The sequence below is a fragment of the Melospiza georgiana genome, chromosome 7 (assembly GCF_028018845.1).
Source record: "Melospiza georgiana isolate bMelGeo1 chromosome 7, bMelGeo1.pri, whole genome shotgun sequence".
NCBI classification, from domain to species: domain Eukaryota; kingdom Metazoa; phylum Chordata; class Aves; order Passeriformes; family Passerellidae; genus Melospiza; species Melospiza georgiana.
The window spans coordinates 19,981,753-19,999,987 of NC_080436.1; the positions used below are offsets into that span (position 1 = coordinate 19,981,753).

At 36.7% G+C, this 18,235-nt stretch overlaps 1 protein-coding gene across 1 annotated transcript in view; it reads left to right on the top strand.

Moving 5' to 3' along the window:
* The window catches only part of OLA1 (Obg like ATPase 1), a 92,528-nt gene that overhangs the window by 45,834 nt on the left and 28,459 nt on the right, over window positions 1-18,235 (top strand). The window contains exons 6-7 of the mRNA XM_058027945.1: window positions 10,403-10,483; window positions 10,764-10,861. Coding sequence (XP_057883928.1) covers window positions 10,403-10,483; window positions 10,764-10,861 — 179 coding nt within the window. The remainder of the gene's footprint in view (window positions 1-10,402; window positions 10,484-10,763; window positions 10,862-18,235) is intronic.

The following is an 18,235-nucleotide window of genomic DNA, read 5'->3' on the forward strand; positions in this document are numbered from 1 at the left end:
TCAGATAACTTGATGGGTGGTAGGTATAGTTATGGTTGTATGGTAGGAGTTGTTCTTAGTCATTTTTTAATTACAGGAAGTTGGTATGTCTTTGAAAACAGAAAATATCAGATTGTCCTCAAATTAAGAGAGACAGTAAATAAAAAACTTCAAATCTAGAAATGCAATTTAGATTAATTAAAGAAAAATTTCAAATCTTTATTATTAATATTTTTTTACCCAGCTTCAGTTTTTCCTCCATTTCATTGCCTCTTCCTTCAGTCTCCTTACTGTTACTTCATCTGTTGTTCACCTGTCAAAATGACTTTGTCACCTTATATTTGTAACACACTTCCTGTCATTTGTTGTGTTTCCTTAATCCTGTTTTTATGAGCAGATGCACAGAAAAGATCAGGTTCTTGACGTCATGTTGCTCTGCCCGTTCTGTTCCCAATAATAGCTGTTACACATGACCAGTCTCAGCTGAGTTTGTCAACAACAATGGAGGTTTCAAAGGCGTGAAATTCCTTTGTTTCATGGGAGGGGGTGGCTAAACAGTGGGGAAGCACAAATTAATGCTTCCCTTGAGACAAAGGCTGCATGGAGGAACTATAGTCACTAGGGAATCTCTTCAAGGAAATGGGGGGCATAATGCCTCTGAATCTTGCTGATCTTGGACCTTCTTGCCTCTCTTCCCTGTGACTTGCATGCTTGAATTGTAATGTATATACACTAGACTTCATAAAGTGGACTTTTTTGGTGAAGGCCTGTGAAACCTCCTTTCTTCTCCTGGTAAATCAATCCTTAGGTCCAGTTATGCAGCTTCTAGAAGCAGGTTTGTGTAGCTGTAGGACTGTAACAGCTGCTCTTGGGCATTTCTGGCCACTACAGGGCTTCAGACATTCATCCACTGGGTTGGGAGGCACTCCTGTGCAGTTTGCTTTGCCTCTTTTCCTTTCATGTTTTGGCTTGCACAAGGCCTGTGGTTGCATTATATGTAATATACTATAGTACACTATAGCAGGATTGACTATGCATAAATGATTTACAGGTCTAGGAGGGAAACATTGTGGGATTAGTGAAAAAAGCAGTTCAAGATTATTCCACCTTCCTAAAAGGGTAGCCAGACGTTAGGAGTATATTTTGGCAGTTTGGTCAGTCTGCACTTCCCCAGTCCATTGCACTCTGCATTTAGCTTGTCTGTCACAGGGAGAGTTCCCTGTCCAGCACAATTTGTAATGTTTCCATGCACTTGCAGCTACTGTTCAAGGCTTGCTTTTTCTAGTGCAAAAAAAAAAAAAAAATTATGAAGAGACAGTATGGCCTGAAATGAATACTTTTTTCCAAACAGATTGTCTTCAAAAAAATAGAGGATGGGACAGGACTGGGAGACAACTTCTCAAGATTTGCCTTTTAAAATTATTTGCCAATATAATACACAGCCATTGCTAATATTCTATTCTTAGGAATATTTTTCTTCTGTAGCAGAGATGAGGAACAAACAGCTCTTGTCTGTGCACCAAGTGTTCCCAGTCATTTTCCCTTTCAGGAAAATTGGGAGGTTATGAAGGAAAAGACTTGATATTCATGGATTGTTTTGGGGTTTTTTTTAAGCACTATGTTAAAATTTTAGTATCTCTCTTTTTTATTGTTTTCTTTCCCCCATTCCTTTTGGAACAATTCAAGGTGAAGATGCTTGAGAACGTCTCAAGAATTTCAACTGGTTGAGAGTTTTAGAAGTAATTTGTCTCATTTTATAAATATGAATTGTCTGCTTTAGAATATTTGCTTTATCAATAAGCCACCACCATTGTAACTTGGTAGTCTGAAATCTCCAAAAGGTTTTGGAGGAGAAAAATAAAAAATTGGCACTATATATCAGTCAGCAAGACTTAAATCTGAGATTTGTACTTGATTGCCTGCATTTTGCATGGTGTTATAACTTGTTAATTATCATTTTTCCTCTGTGAAAGCCTACATTGCCTACAGGTGGTAAATTTACCTTTGTGCAGTGACCTGGCTTGGCAGTTGAATCATGTTAATTCTTCTGTCTCTCAGAGAATTGATCCCCTGTCAGCAGAAATAAAATAGCTTACTGTTGTTAAGGAGCTATCAATGAAATAATTTTCAAGTTCTACTTAAAAATCAGTGGCACAATATGATCCAAGATCACCAACATGTCATGTTGACATAAGCTTGGAATAGCTTCCTTTACACATGTATTGTCCGTTTTGCAAGTATTCCCACTGCCTTCTCAGAAATGACTGTTTACTGTTACTAAGGGTACTAGTCTTTCAGACTTTATATACCTCTAAATAGTATTTTGGCTATAACCTTCTAAAGAGATATTATAGAATAAAAATACTCCTTTATTTGAATGTATTAAAACAGTGCTGATATAATTTCAGAAAGCAGTCAGAGTACTTTTGATTTTATATTTTAAATCTGTCTGATGATAGTATATGCAGAGACATTAGATAGATATTGAGTTAAACTTTATTATTAGCTTATTATTGATCTGTCATTTTGGATAGCTGGAGATTTGAAAGTCAAATTCAAATATGAATGACTTTATAAATCAGAATGTACAAATGATAAAATAATCTTAAAAAGTATTTTTTAATTGGTAGGATTTTTCAGTCCTAGAGACAAGTCTCTAAGTTAATACTATCTAATGCAGTGAAGTGAACATTATTTCAGGATTCTCTTCCAATGTCCTTCTAGCCTGATTCAGTTCTAGTCCTTAGAATTGACAGCTCTGCAACAGAGAGAGCCCTTTGTCGGTGCCCAAAATCTTGAATTCCAGCACAAAATAATTCTTATGTTAACAGTATTGAGATCTACATATCTGACTGCAAGGCTGTTGTTTATAGTTGAGCTGATGCAGATTTTTGATGTTAGTGACATGAAGAACCAATCTTTAGGTCAGAATCAGTGTGCACAGTGTTTGACCTTCCAATTCTCTGTTGAAAGGCAGCTTCTACAGTAGATCAGGATCAGCATTCACTGGATTTGATCTTCCAGTGTTGGGTTGAATGCGATGCTTTCACCAGTCTCCATTTTAAAGTCTGTCATTTTAAAAATAAGATTAGTTTATCAAATCAAGCACATTTTTTAACAGGAAGAGCAATTGCAGTTATGCAAGAGCAGTTAGAGACTCCTTTTTTGTATAATAGTATGAGAACCACCATAGTGCCTATTCAGCTTAAAAGAAAGGCATCAAGCTTTGTTTTGTTACTGTGATGGACAATGATCTAATAATGAACACTTAGACTCAGCCTATGGCCAGTGTATTTGTCAGCATATATGTACTATGAAGAGTAAAGCAAAATATTCCTAATGGTGGTTTAAGTAGCTTTAATCCCTTCCATTCTCCTCCCTTACATTTAATGTCTTGGTCCTGTCCTGAGAATATAGTAACTGTTTGAAAGATGTTCTTTTGTTCATCATTTGTTGTTAAAATCACCAGTATGGTGTGGGGGATACTTCACATACAGCAAAGAGCTGGTAGATTCAGTTTGTTCTTACTACCAATATATACTGGCTGAAAACCTTTCCTTCCTGCAATATTCTGATGAATGGGATGTGCCAAGCAGAATTTGCTGACCTCTTGCTGCAAGCACTTGCCAGAGTTCTCACGGATGGATGAACTCTTATTTCCTCCAACTGATGATGTCAGTTGGGAATGTTCACCTTTCTTCTATTCCAAGTTGAAGATAAATACAGTCATGAATTGTATAAGTTTTTTTTTCCAGTTTATTTTGTCTCCTTGTGCGAGGAGAGTTTGAGAGGCCAGTTTGTTCCACAGGAGAGGGAAAGAAAGGAGCAGTGTACACATGCACTGTTGACATACTCTCTGCTGATGGCTTTTACAATTGCTAACTTAAATCATAGGGAATCGAGAAAATATTTATATTCTTAATGCACATAATTATGCCTAAAATCTTGAGTGGACCATTTACTGTGCTTAATGTGGTATTTAGAGGAAATTAAAGTTCATTCTGGAGAACATTTTGAATGTAGCATGGCAGATGTTTGTGAATTGATTGGTAGTAAAGCCTGACTTAAAAATACATAATGTGTAAACACACATTTGGATTTTTTTGGTATTATCAGTAGACAGAGAAAAGTCAGTGCTTAAATATTTTCTGTCAAGTCTGATTTTCCTGTGTAGATTTGACAAGTAGCTTAAAGTAATTAATTTTGTAAATCATGCCTCCCTTAGTATGTCTAGATCTAAGTAGTTTTAAACTCGATGTGCATATGCCAAAATAACACTGTATAAAAATAACTGTATTCTGAAAAAGACACCTTTTTCATTCACCTTAATTCACACAAATCTACAACAAATGCATTCACACATGGATTTAGTTGAAAATTTTTGTGAGTGGCTAATGGAATAAGGAAAGTTTAATGAAACTCTGCGAAAGATATTTAATTTTACTTTTCAGTGCAATTTCCCTGTTCTGAATTTCTGAACTGCTGGAAATAATCACTTGTAGATGGACTGCTTTCTTTATTCTTGCTTGCTTTTTGAGAAACAACCCGTGGCTGAGTTGTTTCATATATAATGCTGTAGAGGCTGCAAGGATGACCCATACAGGAGAATTTGGGGATTATTAACAGGAGTTACATTGCTTGGAATGCCTGTAGAATGTTTTGGGTGAAAGTGCTTGTTGTGGTTCATAAACATTATTGACATCTAGTTCTAAGTAAATCTTTTATCGTGTACAGCTTGTACTGGCTCTGTGAGAAGATATTAAATAGAAGGACTTGTCCTAAATCCATTACTTGGCCCATTGTATTTTTATTAAAGTCAGTGAGCAAGGGAATTGTAAGAGATTAGACATTGTTTTGTACCACAGAGGAGCTCATTGTCACTCCAATTGGTGCAGTACCTGTCTTGTTCTCTTTCCTGCACCCAGCTGCTACAGCTTATTTAAACACTTAGCACAATGTAAAAACATGATCTAGCCTTTTCTTTAAACTGCCAAATGTGTCTTAGTTGTCCTTTAAAATACCATTGTTTTTAAACAGTGTTTTTGGAATAAATTCTTACCATGTTGCTTCATCCTCAGTCTTCTAAATTGCCACAAAACCTCCAGGAAGAGCAGACAGCTGAGGCTCTGCTCAAGGGAAGTGAAAAGATTTCCAAGGAAAGCTGTGAATAGAAGGACTGTGGGCTCAGTGCACTCCATCCACCTCATGTGTACTCAGTAAACTGCTCTTGGTGCAGCACAGTTGAAGTAGCCATGAGAACCTCAAATAGCATTCTTCTCTATCTGTATCTGAAAAACCGTTTTGAAATTTTGAAGGTCAGATGGAATAATAATTATCTGGTTTGATCCCTTGCATATCCCAACTTAATTCTTACAACTGTGGAATGGAACGTCTTACAGGAAAAATTAACCTTTATTAAAGTATTTTCAGGCTAGAGTTAAATTACTTTTACTTGTATTAGCTCTGCCAATAATTAATTATCTTCACTGTATAGAAATGAGACAATTTTAGTCAATGTTTGTCAAGCTTTAGCAGTCATTTGATTTCTCTATGGTAGTGTGAAAAACCCTGCATATGTGATATTTTTGTTTTATATATATATATATATGCAATAAGAATAAAAGCATAGAATTTAAGAACGCCAAATCTTCGTGCATAAGCACATTCTCAAAACCTCTGTTTTTTTCTCCAATTTTTCATCATTTCAGCAGAGATAAGTATAAAATTATTCCTGTTGGACACTAGGCTATTTATATACTCCAAGATTGCATTATTCTTCTAGTTACAGGACAGTTCATTTGCTTATGACCCTCCAGGCTTCTCAGCCACTCTTGCAAGAGGGAAGTGCTGTGTTGGTAAATACTCTATCCACCCTCCCTTTGCCCCTGCCCAACAGTGTATGAACTTCAGGGTTTTGTATTCAAAAGTATGGTTTGCTTTTTTAGAGCTGTGGGGCAGTTCTGGTTCCTACATAGTTCCCAGTGTTTGTAAGTGACTGTTCCCAGAATGTGTGTATCATTAACATGGCCTTTTTTGGCTGTTGAACGATGGTAACCAGGGAAAGGCAGAGAGTTTTTCTGGAGTGCCATCAGAAACACACACATTGGGGTTTTTATTTACAGTTGTATTCTTAGACCTACTGGGTAGGTGGTGTTGAATCCATTTAGTATATGCAGTGATTTATTAAAGAAACACCTTCTGCCACTGAGCCAGATTCCTTAGGGAAGTCAGATTGGGTTATTTGTGCACCACCATCTTCATTACTGATATGCAAAGGTGTTGGACTTAGGAATGAAGTGAGAGGAGCTAACTAAGAGCTACAGATAATGTTTTAGGTACTCCTTGTAGCTTTTCCTAGCAGCAGAGAAGTGTAAATAATAGAATTTTAGACAATGGAAACATTTATTAAAAAGTGAAAGTGCTTTTGAATCTTTTACAGGGAGATGGTAAGTTTTTACATCTTGGAAGTTTCGAAAGGAATGAATAAGATACTGAAAAACACTGCATATGTCCCTTGGTGGGGGAAAAACCTTACTGTACTCACAGTTACTCTGTACTAGTGGAGACTTTTGCACTGCCTGCAGGATCACAGGGAATTCACTTGCACTTTGAAGTGTGAAGTGATAATCCTCACAACTGCTTATTTCTTTATTAAATTTACGGAAGTTAATTACATGCCCTGGTAATTTACAACAAAAAAATCACAATTCTCTGATGCCAAGTAGGCAAGTGGGTTTCCAAGCTTCAGTTTAGTCCCTCATGCTGTAAGAAGAATTTGGCATTGGCACACATTATTACTATCATTCATCCAGAAAGTCTATTAATGTATGCACATTTTTCTGCACAGTAGTGTTTCATGAGTAGGTCTTGGTAAATCTGCTATATGCAATTTACATGTATTTCATTATTTTATACTGCTGGACTTACTGTTAATGTCCTGCTTAGCATTTGTGGGTTGAGTACTTGTGGTCTTTGGAAAATGAGTGCAGGACATAATTAAAATCATTGTATTTTGTAGGGCTAAATATACTGAGTATTTGTAAGTGCTAAATATATTGCCATGCATATAGTCAGAAATGAACTGATTTTACAAACATAGATATTTGATATTCATTAAGTTTGCTGCATTTCATATGCTTTGACAACTGTAAGGAAATTGAAATTTGGGCGGATTTTTGGTGGCTTTCTGAATGGCTTTTGTTATAATGTTGCTAGTTGGAAAACAAGAGTACCTCTCATCAAAGAAGGTGAAGTGGATCATTCTGCTTGTGACAGATTGACCTCTAAGTGTACAATTGGGGATGCCAGATCTAATAAAACAAAGTGGATCATTGCTTTGTATTCTTTTATTAAGCGTCTCAAAGTTAACTTGAGTAGTGATGAAATGTGTTTAAATGACTAGTACAGTGATAGAGAAGATAAAAAGATCAGGTTGTACTCTTTTACCAGTCCTAAATAGAAGCAGATAATTAAAGAGGGTGCTACATGAGAAATAACCCCAAAATGTGCTATTTGTATGTATGTTGAGAGTATTGGGGCAGCTGAGTTAAAAAAAATTACGTGGAAATATGTGCCTTACTTCATGTTGTCATTTGTATTTAACAATTTCTTGTTAAAGAGTTAAGTCCCATTTCAGTGGAACACCACCACTGATGCAGGGGAATCTAAGTTCAGCTCACCCATTTTTGAGTTTCTGGACTGCATACTTACATTCTGCATGGTGTGACTGCTGCTCATATAGTCCATGAGAGAACTTCTTTGTATCTCACTGCTTCATCAGCTTCATACAAAAATGCTGCATTTGCTCACAAGTTTCCATCCTTTTACCTACAGAAAGTTTTACAATATTTTGCCAGCCTCCCTATAAAACCAAAATAAAATTGCAAGTAGATGGTTATTAGTTGTCCCTAGCATACTCAGCTGTAGATCTGCCTTACCTGGGGAAATTGTCCATGTAATCACTCCTTTAGAACAGCAGTTGCAAACAGCTTTAAATCAGGTGTATAAACAGGTAATTAATAAAATTAGGTCAGTGCCAAAATGGATTTAGACTGTGTGTCACTGTAAGTAGCAAATGAGTGTGGAAGAGGTTTTGATTGGCAGCTCTGTGCTTAGACAGGCTTTAGAAAGGCCAAACTTTATTTGCTGTGTTGATGCTTGAAATTTTGTGGAGGTTCTGTGTTACGTAGCTCCCCTTACAGTGTGAGTACAAAACATTTCATTTCTTCTTAAGCAGAAACGTAAAAGTTTGGCTCCAGTGACTTCTGCTGTGGTGGGTTTTTTTTCTGTCAGTTTTTTATTGACTCCAATTTATATGTAGCAATGCATTGCTATTGTGGGAGAAACTGTAATGCTGAAAATCATGTGGTAGGTGCCTATAGAACTAGTTCAAAACCCAAAATAGTGTGTAACCAGAATTCCTTCACTGCTGAACAGGAATCTTGGTGGTTGTGTTGATTTTTATATATATGTATTTAAAGAGAAGCTGACGATAAATATCTTAAGTGAAAAGTACTTACTGGTAGAATTGCTTCCCTTATCTTGTTTATACAGATTAATTAAAAAAATAAAAAGCACATAGGGTTAAAGATAAGATGGTGCCAGTGTTTTCTTCTTTATGTGTAATCTTGTTGCATGTCTCTACATAAGCTGTTCTGGCCACTCATCATAGTAACCAGCTGGGCCATTTCACCTGCTGGAGCCATTAAAGAGGACTCTCTCCCCCTAGATTAATCCCCTCCGACATTAGTTTTTTGCTCTGACAACTGGAGCAGGCATTCAGAATTTGCAGGTGGCCAGTGTGACGCACATAATTGCCTACAATTTTAGGCAATGAATAAAAATGGTCTACATTACTTGTCAAAGGTTGTATATGCAGTGCCAAGTGAGATCTATGGGAAGCCTTTTAGGGTTTAAAGAACAGTTAATAGCAAAGCTGCACAGTGCTTTTTTAATCATAATGCATTTGTAATATAGCACTTTGATCTTCTCCTTGTAGGAAATGGTGTTATATTAGCCACTTTTAAACATTTATGAGTGAAATTCAGTTATAGGAGAGTAAAAGTGATTATTCTTCGGCAGAACATGTTAGATTTCATTAAAAGTTTTAGCTTGCCCCTTCCTTGTTAAAATCTGTGGGGAGTCCTGTTCCTGGAGGGTTTCAAATCAGGATCTGAAGATTTAGAAGAGCTTTTTTTTTTTTTCCCCTCCACTAAAGCTACTGCAAGACTAGAAAAGACGATAGTAAATACTGATGTTATTTGTGGTTGTTTATAAATGTACTTCAACTGCATAGTATTAAGTGCAAAAAATGTTGTGTGCTCAACAGTTCAGGGAATGTTTCCTTGTATTATAAAGATCTTAATGCTCAGTTGCATCAATTTCAGCTTAAAAAAATGCATTATTTAAAGCATGATCATAAATTATCTACAACAAAAAATAGGCGACTCTAAAATGTACTACTCCTAGAAGAGCAGAGTTTGACCTTTCAGACCCAAGAGCCTTTTATTAACACCTGCCTGTAAGGAAAACCGTGCCACACGCAGCTTTCGGATTCACGACCACAAAACTGATGAGGAAAGGCTTGAAGGGTTCAGTTTGTGTCACTTGCTGTTTGCCGTTTCCATTTCACAGATGATTAATCTTTCTGTGAAGAAAGGCCAGAGAAACAAAGCACATTGGGCTCTTCCTGCAGTTACTCCTTCTGAATGCACACTAGCTTGCTAACTAAAAGGCCTTTAGATTTCCTGCCGAGAGAGATGTTCTGAAAGTGAATGCAGCTGGTTGGAGGTCACCAGTGCAAGGCTCTTGCCATTGTGTAATGGAGGCTTTGGCAGGTTTCATTTTGGGGGGGGAGGGAGAAGGTGTTGGCGAAAAATTAATGCGGAATAAAAAGGGCTTTGGCCGTTTGAATTAATTTCTTGAGGGTGGATCATCAATAATAGGCTCCATTTCTTTTGCTCACAATTTAGAAAAAAAAAAATTTTTTTTGCTGTGTTTTGTCCCACCCATTCTCTTTTCTTAATGGCATGTTTATATTGTACGTGGTCTCTCCCACTGGATGCTGAAATGTTGCATCTTACTGAGTTCGAAAAGCAATCTAAAATGTACTGATTTTTACATATATTTTATGATCTCTGCTGGTGTTCTTGGTGACAAGAGATGATACTTGAGCCTTGTGTATTTAACTTTCTAATTGTGGATTTGGATGACTTCAATAATCCATATTGCTCTTTAGCGACTTTGAAAGCAGCAATTTCTGCTTGTCTGGGAGAGTAAAAATTTGTTTATAAAAGGTAGTATCTAATTTTTCATTTGTGTTTATGTTTTGAATCTTAATGGATACACGCCTTGTTTATGGAAGAGAATAGTCTTGATATCCAGCTGAGTTTTTGACTTTGGGTTTTTTTTTGATCTTGCGTAGGACGTAATGTGCAAAATCAAGACATGGGTAATAGATGAAAAGAAAGCTGTCCGCTTCTATCATGATTGGAATGACAAAGAGGTAGGCTATAAATATTACTCCATGAATTGACTTCTAATTTTGCTACCTGTTACTGGTTCTTTTTAAAGTTGTTGGTTTTTTTGGTATTTTTTCAAAATTTCATATTCATAGCTTATTGAATGTTGAATTTATTCGCTGAATCTATACTTATATATGATTTATGTATTACACTTGAATTCTTGTAACCTTCTCAGACATGCCACGAGGAAAATGATAATAAAATTTATTCAAGTTGATTTAAACTGTTTTTAAAATTCTCTCCCTCTGTTCTCACTTCCAGATTGATGTTTTGAACAAACATTTGTTTTTTACTTCAAAACCAATGATCTACTTGGTTAATCTGTCTGAAAAAGACTACATTAGAAAGAAAAACAAGTGGTGAGTATACAGGTTAAATGTCTAAACTTATATTTCTGTTTCACATTTTTCAATGGTCAGTAATTCCTTGCACATTTAGATCACCAAGGATATTAGTTGAAATAGCTATGTGAACTAATCTTGCACTGCTGTTACTTGTTATGCTCCCACTGACATGCTGCTGGAGTACAATGCATATGGTGAAACCTTGACTGAAACTGCAGAAAAGAATATGCTTTCCATCCTTACAATTTAACGTGAAGCCATTAACATTGAAGAAAATAGATTTGATTTAGAAGTACTAATTTAAATAAACATGTAGCTTTATCATGTTCTCTAATGCTGGTTGTCTGAACAGCATCTTTTTCATTCCAAAGGAATGAATTGAGTGCCAGAAGACTAAAGCTATGTGACTTGCACAGAAGTCTTTCAATTTTAGTGTTACTCTTCTGTTTGTAGTTGGGTGCCTGGCTTTCTTGCCACTTCTTGTGCCTTGCTTGTGGTTTACAGGCCTCTTTTGGTGGGCTTTAGTGCCATGAATAGCTCAGATTTTAGTCAGGTATTTCTGGCATCAGTGTTGTGACTCAGGTACATAATGTTTACAAAATCAGTCTATCAGAGGTTCAGTGAAGTGGATGAAGATCCGATCCTAACATGGTAGACATAAGGTGGGAATCCACTGTTGGGAAGTACAGCATTTAGCATGTCATTGGAAGCTCTAGATGGCATAAATATTCCTCTGTGGAGGAGGGAACAGATTGGGTAGTTAGCATATGATGAAGGAAAATCTATAGCAGTGTGTTTAGTTTAAAAAACCCAACCAAACAGCAAATATTTTCTTACAATTCAGAATTTTAAACACTGTACTTGTGAGACACTTTGAAGATGTATAAATGTATGTTTGTGAACAGATATATGCATGTAACTCATCCAAACAAATCAAAAGTATCTAAAGCGGAATATCTGAATTCTCCTAAAGTACACCCTCTGTTTCTCCCTGTACTTCATTAAGTACTTAGATGCACATGGTTTCAATTTTCCATTAAAAATTCTCATTTCCATATGATATCAAAGAGTGAGAAGGCTTTAAACTGAAAAATAAACATTCATAGACTGGAAGCCAAAACAATAATTAATGTCAGATGGTTAACTCCAATAAATCATTAGAATAAATTCTGTGAAATTACTGCAACTAAAACTGTCCTTTTGATACTCCAAGACATTTTGTGTTGGTACTAAAGAACAAAATTTAACGTATTTTAGTAGCAAACCCTCTCAGTCCCAAACACAGACTTCAAATAGGCTTCACAAGCAGTGTAATAATGTAAGCTCTTCATGTTTGTCCGAATTTTATAATTTTAAAATAATTTTTTCCTCTAAAAATTTTTTGAGTATGACAATTTAAATATAAGAAATAGTTCTACCCAAAGAAGTATTTAAGATCAGGGTAGTTGTATTTGCTCTGTTACTGTAAGGTGGTAGTTTTTCAAAGTAAAAATGCTATGGTCTTCAGGCTTGCTGTAAGAGCACGGATGTGGAAGCTTATGTGCAAATGGGTGAGTCAGTTTCCATGTCCTAAAAAGGATCCTCACACCTGTATTTGGCTGACTACAGGTAGAGCTCAGTGGCTCTGATTGTACAGTGAACACCATTGCCCAGACCCTAATGGCAGCCAGACTGCTTAGGCGACGCCAGTCTGTGATTAGCTGTCGCCAGTCACCCCATGTTTTTTGTGAGACTGGTTGTGATGATGACATAGTTAAACCCAATTGAAAGCAAATCTTTGGATAAATTGCAATTTTTAATTTGTAAAAAATCAGATGTTTGAGTTGAGGAGTCATATTATGAAACAGTTTAACTGTTTCTATTACAATTAGCGATGTAGTTTTTAAAAAGTATACCCAGATCTCATGGATGTGAGTGTAATTGTAGCTGAAAGATCAAAGCCTGGGTATCTGAGTGATGTTCCAGAAGAGAATTTACCACATAGCCATTTTCAGTACAGTTTCTGCCTCCTGCTGTTCCTATTTTCCCTCAAGCTAGCCATTGACTACCCCCTGTGCATCCCTGCTCGTAAAAAATGATTGAGGAAGTATTTGTCATGTATTTATGAGTGGGAAACATTGTGTGATAGGGAAAGGCATCTACTAGAACCAGAAAGATTGCCATTTCCTTTCCTTCAGCTACTCTGCCACAGCCTTAAATCCTCTGTTTATGCAACACAGCTTTTATATTTAAGAGCAGAATAAATGTTTTCTATGAAGGATGCTAACGGTAGGCTTCTGTCATTTATGTGGTGCAAGCAGATGTAAATGATTAGAATATATTTTACTGTTAGATACCACTTTCTGATTTTTGTTATTATTTTGAGGGGTAGGTATTCATATTTGAAATACAAGCCACATTTAGTTGTAGTCATTCTTCTAAAAAAAGTTTATTTCTGAGCTTAATTCATAATATAACAAGAGACTCTTTTCATCAGACTTTTGCAACTATAAAAGTGTTTAAAACAGCAAAGGAGAGAAGAGGCTTTTTGATTTTGTATGGAGTGGAGAACTGAAATTTTCTTTGTTTTACTCGGTCACTCTTTCAGAATTAATGAACATTTTAATTGTTAGTTAAAGCACACTTATATTTAGGTGCCAGTGTGTCATTTTTCAATCCAAGGAAAGAATAAAACACTGTGAAAGATAGGACTATTGTGTGTTTGAGTAGGTGTATTGACCTTTTGAAAGATGTAAAAACTGGAATGGCTCCAAGCAGTTACTTGCTGGTTTTAACAATGTTGAATTAGTCATTCAGTTGATTTATGATTAAGACCTAGCCCCTGAAGAGAAGCTGACACGGCAGCTGTGTTAGTCGCACTTGTGTTATGATCAGATGACAGTAATCTTGATGTTTATGGGGGAATCCACTGAAACCATTCCTAATATGTACTGCTGTACTCTAAATGAGTATTTAAACTCTTCTTTTAATAATTCCTAATTTTTTTTTTAAATCTGGATCTAGTACCTTAACTATGATATACTGTATTCTAGTTTAACCATGAAAATAGTGAGAATAGTAATAATAATAATCAGTTTAAACTGCATTCTAGCCCCAGGATGTTACATAAATCCAGAATATCTGATTTATCAGCCCTTGTAAGCTTTATATTTAAGCTTTATATTTTAGTCTTGCTATAGAGCATGCATCTAGTGGCTCACAGAATGGATTCCAGTTATGAAATATATTGAGCTAAATAATGAGTGGATGTAGTGGATCAAGCTTAGCATCATGTTTGGTTTGGTATTTTGGGCTTAGTTGCAGCAAGCACCAGAGATACTGGTATATGTTAAAGCTTCATATCTGATCTATAGACTCAATTTCTCTGGCCCAATAAAGTGAATTTCATCCTATGCTTATCTAGACTGTAATTCAAAAAGCCACTTATGCTGCTAAAGATTTTCTACTATCTCTAGCATTGTAACTAAATTGTCTGAGACTTAATTATGGATTTCTAAACATTGTTTTCTCTAATATAATTCAGACTTGTTGAATATCCAAATGTACATTAACATAATTTTAAGGGGTTGTTTCTCAAAATGTTATGGTAGGCATTCTGTTAAAAATGTTGATCAGTGTTGATAGGATAGAGGACTTTAGTATTTTGCTCCTGTGTATTTAGAAAAGTGACACATATGTCATAATAAATAAAATTTTGCCCATTAATTTTCATAGCATTTTCAGTGTTCTTAAGCTAGAAGAGGTATAATTAGGTCAGATGAAAGGTCCATCTTTTCTGGTGTCATGTTTCCGACAGGCCACTAACAGATGTCCAGGGAAGATTATAGGAACAGATTAAGCAAACAGACTATGTGCATCCAGCTTCTTGCAATCTGTTATTGTAGAACTGACTAAGCCAGATATGATATACTTGTGGTTAATACTTTTTGACTGATATTTATTCTATAAATTTACCCATTCACCTTTTGAACTCAAGTATACTTTTTGGTATCCCAATATCCTGAAGCAGGGACTTCCACAGCTTAACTATGTGCTATATGTAGAAGTACTTCCTTATGCTTGTTTTGGATCTGCCACATCATAATTTCATTTGATGCTCCTTAGATCTTGTATTATGAGAGTGAATAATCCTTTTCTATTCATCTTTTTCATATTGCTTCAGATGTTCCAAATATTTAAAAAAAATGGAGGAAGTAGGGAAATCTGACATGAAGAAAGAAATATCAAGGGTCAAGTAAAAGGAACACTCCATAGGTTTGAGTATGAACTAATCTCTTTCAGTAGGTCTTTCACTTTTAAACTAGTTAGGAAACAAAGTTATAAATGGAATTATTTATTACCATTTATGGTAATAAATGGAGCCTTGGAATCCTTGGTTGTATTTCTGCAGGTATGGATGTTTAGGCAGTGACATTTTATTCTGATAAATATATTTGAGAAATTAGTTGAAGGAATTTTCAAATCATAGCTTGTAATGCCAAGGTGGTGTTGACATGTTTTCTTGACATAGCTGCTTAATGATTTTAAGGTTGTCTTCTATGTTTACAAATTTGGAAAATAATATTTTAAAATATATTACAGTTCTTGTTCCTGCCTTACAACTGAAATGTTTTAAAAGAATATTATGAGATTTATGTTATCTGGGTATAAGGGTATAAGTAAAGTTTTGCACACACAAGTTGAGAAGTCAGATATTCAAAGCTAATGAGATCCAAAAGTTAGGCATCCTGTGCTACATCTTTACTGCCTGACTGAGTGTGTCTTACAGCTCAGACTTTCAAAACTAGGGAATTGCAAATGTTTTTCATGGAGCACCTACCTAGTATAGTAAGGGATAGTGCATGTTATTTGCTTAATAAACAGTTATTATTTATTGTTTCTTATACAAATGAATTAATGAATACAAATTAATTAGTCATCCATCAGCCAAATGGCAGTCTGTTTTCTTTCTAGCACCATGTCCTGACATTGCCAATTGACTTCTTGGAGTCTTCTGTTTTACAATTCCAGTGACTTCATTCAGTTGTTCTATTTATCCCATACTTTTTGCCCCACTGTTTTCCTAGCTGATATGTTCTCCATGGGTCTTTGCCAGATTCTCTCTGCTTTGATTTCATCCCATCCTTGCTGGCTTAATTCCAGTCCAGTCTTTTGGCCTGGATGATTTCTTTTGCCAGACTTCCTGCTTTGGTGTGCTTTCTTTTGCCTGCCCCTCTGGAGTCCCCTGTCTGTTTGAATGTGAATGCATATTGTTTGGGTAATAGCAGTTGTTGGGGACATGTCTTTAAGCATGGAAAGATGGATCCCATTCTCAGCTTCATGTGTGACCTTCCTCCAGAGACAAAAGCACCTTCCTGGAGTCTGACTTCACTCCAGTGTTCACCTTCTGCCCAGATGTGATGGTCTATCTCTGATAGCAAGTTTGGTCTGTGCCAAATGTATTGGTTCCTATGTATTAGGACAGTACATTTTTTCAAATGAGTTGTTTCTGTATGTTTTAAAAATGGGCAGTGTTTTATGGTGATGCTTTTTTCAAAAATTCTGTTCCACCTGATTACAACATGGCACTACTAAATAGCTATAGTGTAGGTTGCCAAGTCAGGAAATGAAACCTCAGTGGTTTACTTAGAATATGCTGACTCCTGAGCTAGCAAAAAGAGGACTGGTCATAGTAGAGGGAAAGCTGGATTTTGGGAAGGTCTGTCCTGGGCAGATTAAGGTACCATCATACTATGCTTAGAACCCCTCAAAGGCTGCAGACTGTAGAGAGAAGGGTGAGCAGGGAAATGAAGAAGAGCCTCTCCAGTGTTCAGAGTGACACGTGACAGCCCAGCATCCCAGAGCTCCAGAACCAGCCCAGCACAGCAGCCATGGCCTGTAGGTGCACAGTTTGTGGGGACTGGGGCTGTGGGAGCCTCATCCCCAGTGGGTGCAGCTGTGCAGGGCAGGTGAGCAGCATTGGAGGCAGTGGGACAGGGAGTGCCCAGGGACACTGAGCAGCCACCAAAGGGGCACACAGGTGTGATGCATGCAGATAAGGATATAAAAGGTTGTGCTGAAGGAGAAGAAGGGCAGGTGCTTGAAGCCTTCTGAAGTGATACGATGTAGGTCTGTCTGGGCATACACTTGATGCCTTCTGTTGTGGTATGGTGTTACTGTATGGGTGAATGCTTAAAGCCTTCTGAAATTGTGGTGATATCTGTGCATCACGGCCACCTCACCTGCAGCTAGTGTTTGACATTTGCTGTGACAATGACCCACCAGGCTTCACATACTCGGAGAGCATCAGTGTCAGCTACAAGCAACTTCTGAACTTCATTGCTGTGTGTATGATCCCTGTCTTGTCAGCTGCATGTCACCCAAACCTGCTTTGAACAGTTCAGCTTTGCTTCCCATCTTCTCTTCCTTTTCTTCCTCCCTGTGCAGATGCCCTTCCCAGTGTTTTTAATTTTTTGGTTTGGCCATCATCACTAGTTTCTGATCTGTTTATATCCGTTTCTGTGGGTTCAGTTGTATTGCTGAATGACTGCAGCTATGGGTGTTTGATGCCCTACCAGTTTTATAGTTGGCTTGTATAGTCTTATGAACTGCTGTCTGCTAACAATGCTTCTAATCTGCCATGGCAGTTGAGTGAATTTCACTCTTACTTATTTTAGAATAAAGTAGTTTGACTGTAAGCCTGTAGATAGTCATGTCAAAATCTCTTTCACATTTGAAGATACTCATGAGAAACACCATTAGTAACAGAAAAGTAGAAGAGACACAGAGACTGTGTTTCTTTTGGGTTGTTAAGTGTTAGAAGCACAGTCCCCTTCACTGCACTGTGCACAGGTCTTACCCTAGAAAGTAGGATTTGGGGTTTTTAATAGAGGGGGCTTTTGTCCTGTTTTGCTTTACAAATAAATTAATAGAGATTTTTGCAAGAGATTGTTATTCTTGTTAACAGTTGTTCGTCCTTAAGTTACTGAATATTGTTACTTATTTCTTCTTCATATTAATTTATTAAGCCCTGTGCCTTTCAGAATGAATGAGCATTGTTAGCCTGTCTTTGTCAACTAGACAACTTAGAAGTTGTGCATAGCCCTTAAAGCAAATAAATTTCTCTTTCAAATCAAGGGGAAAATAGATACTAGGAGGGGAGGTTAGATTGGGAGGTTGTGTCCCAATCTGTTGGGTCACTGTTCCTGTATCTGATATGGCATTTAAAAACCAGCAGCTGTTTTTTTTTGAGGGTCTATTGAGAATCATAAGATTGAAAGGAAGCTGTTGAATTACTTTGGAGGTGAGTGGCTGTGGTCTCACCTGGTGTGATTGATGGGAGTAGCTCCCTCTCTGTATGAGGATCTGATACCTCCTTGCTGCCTCTAACTGGGTTTTGAGAGAAAAACT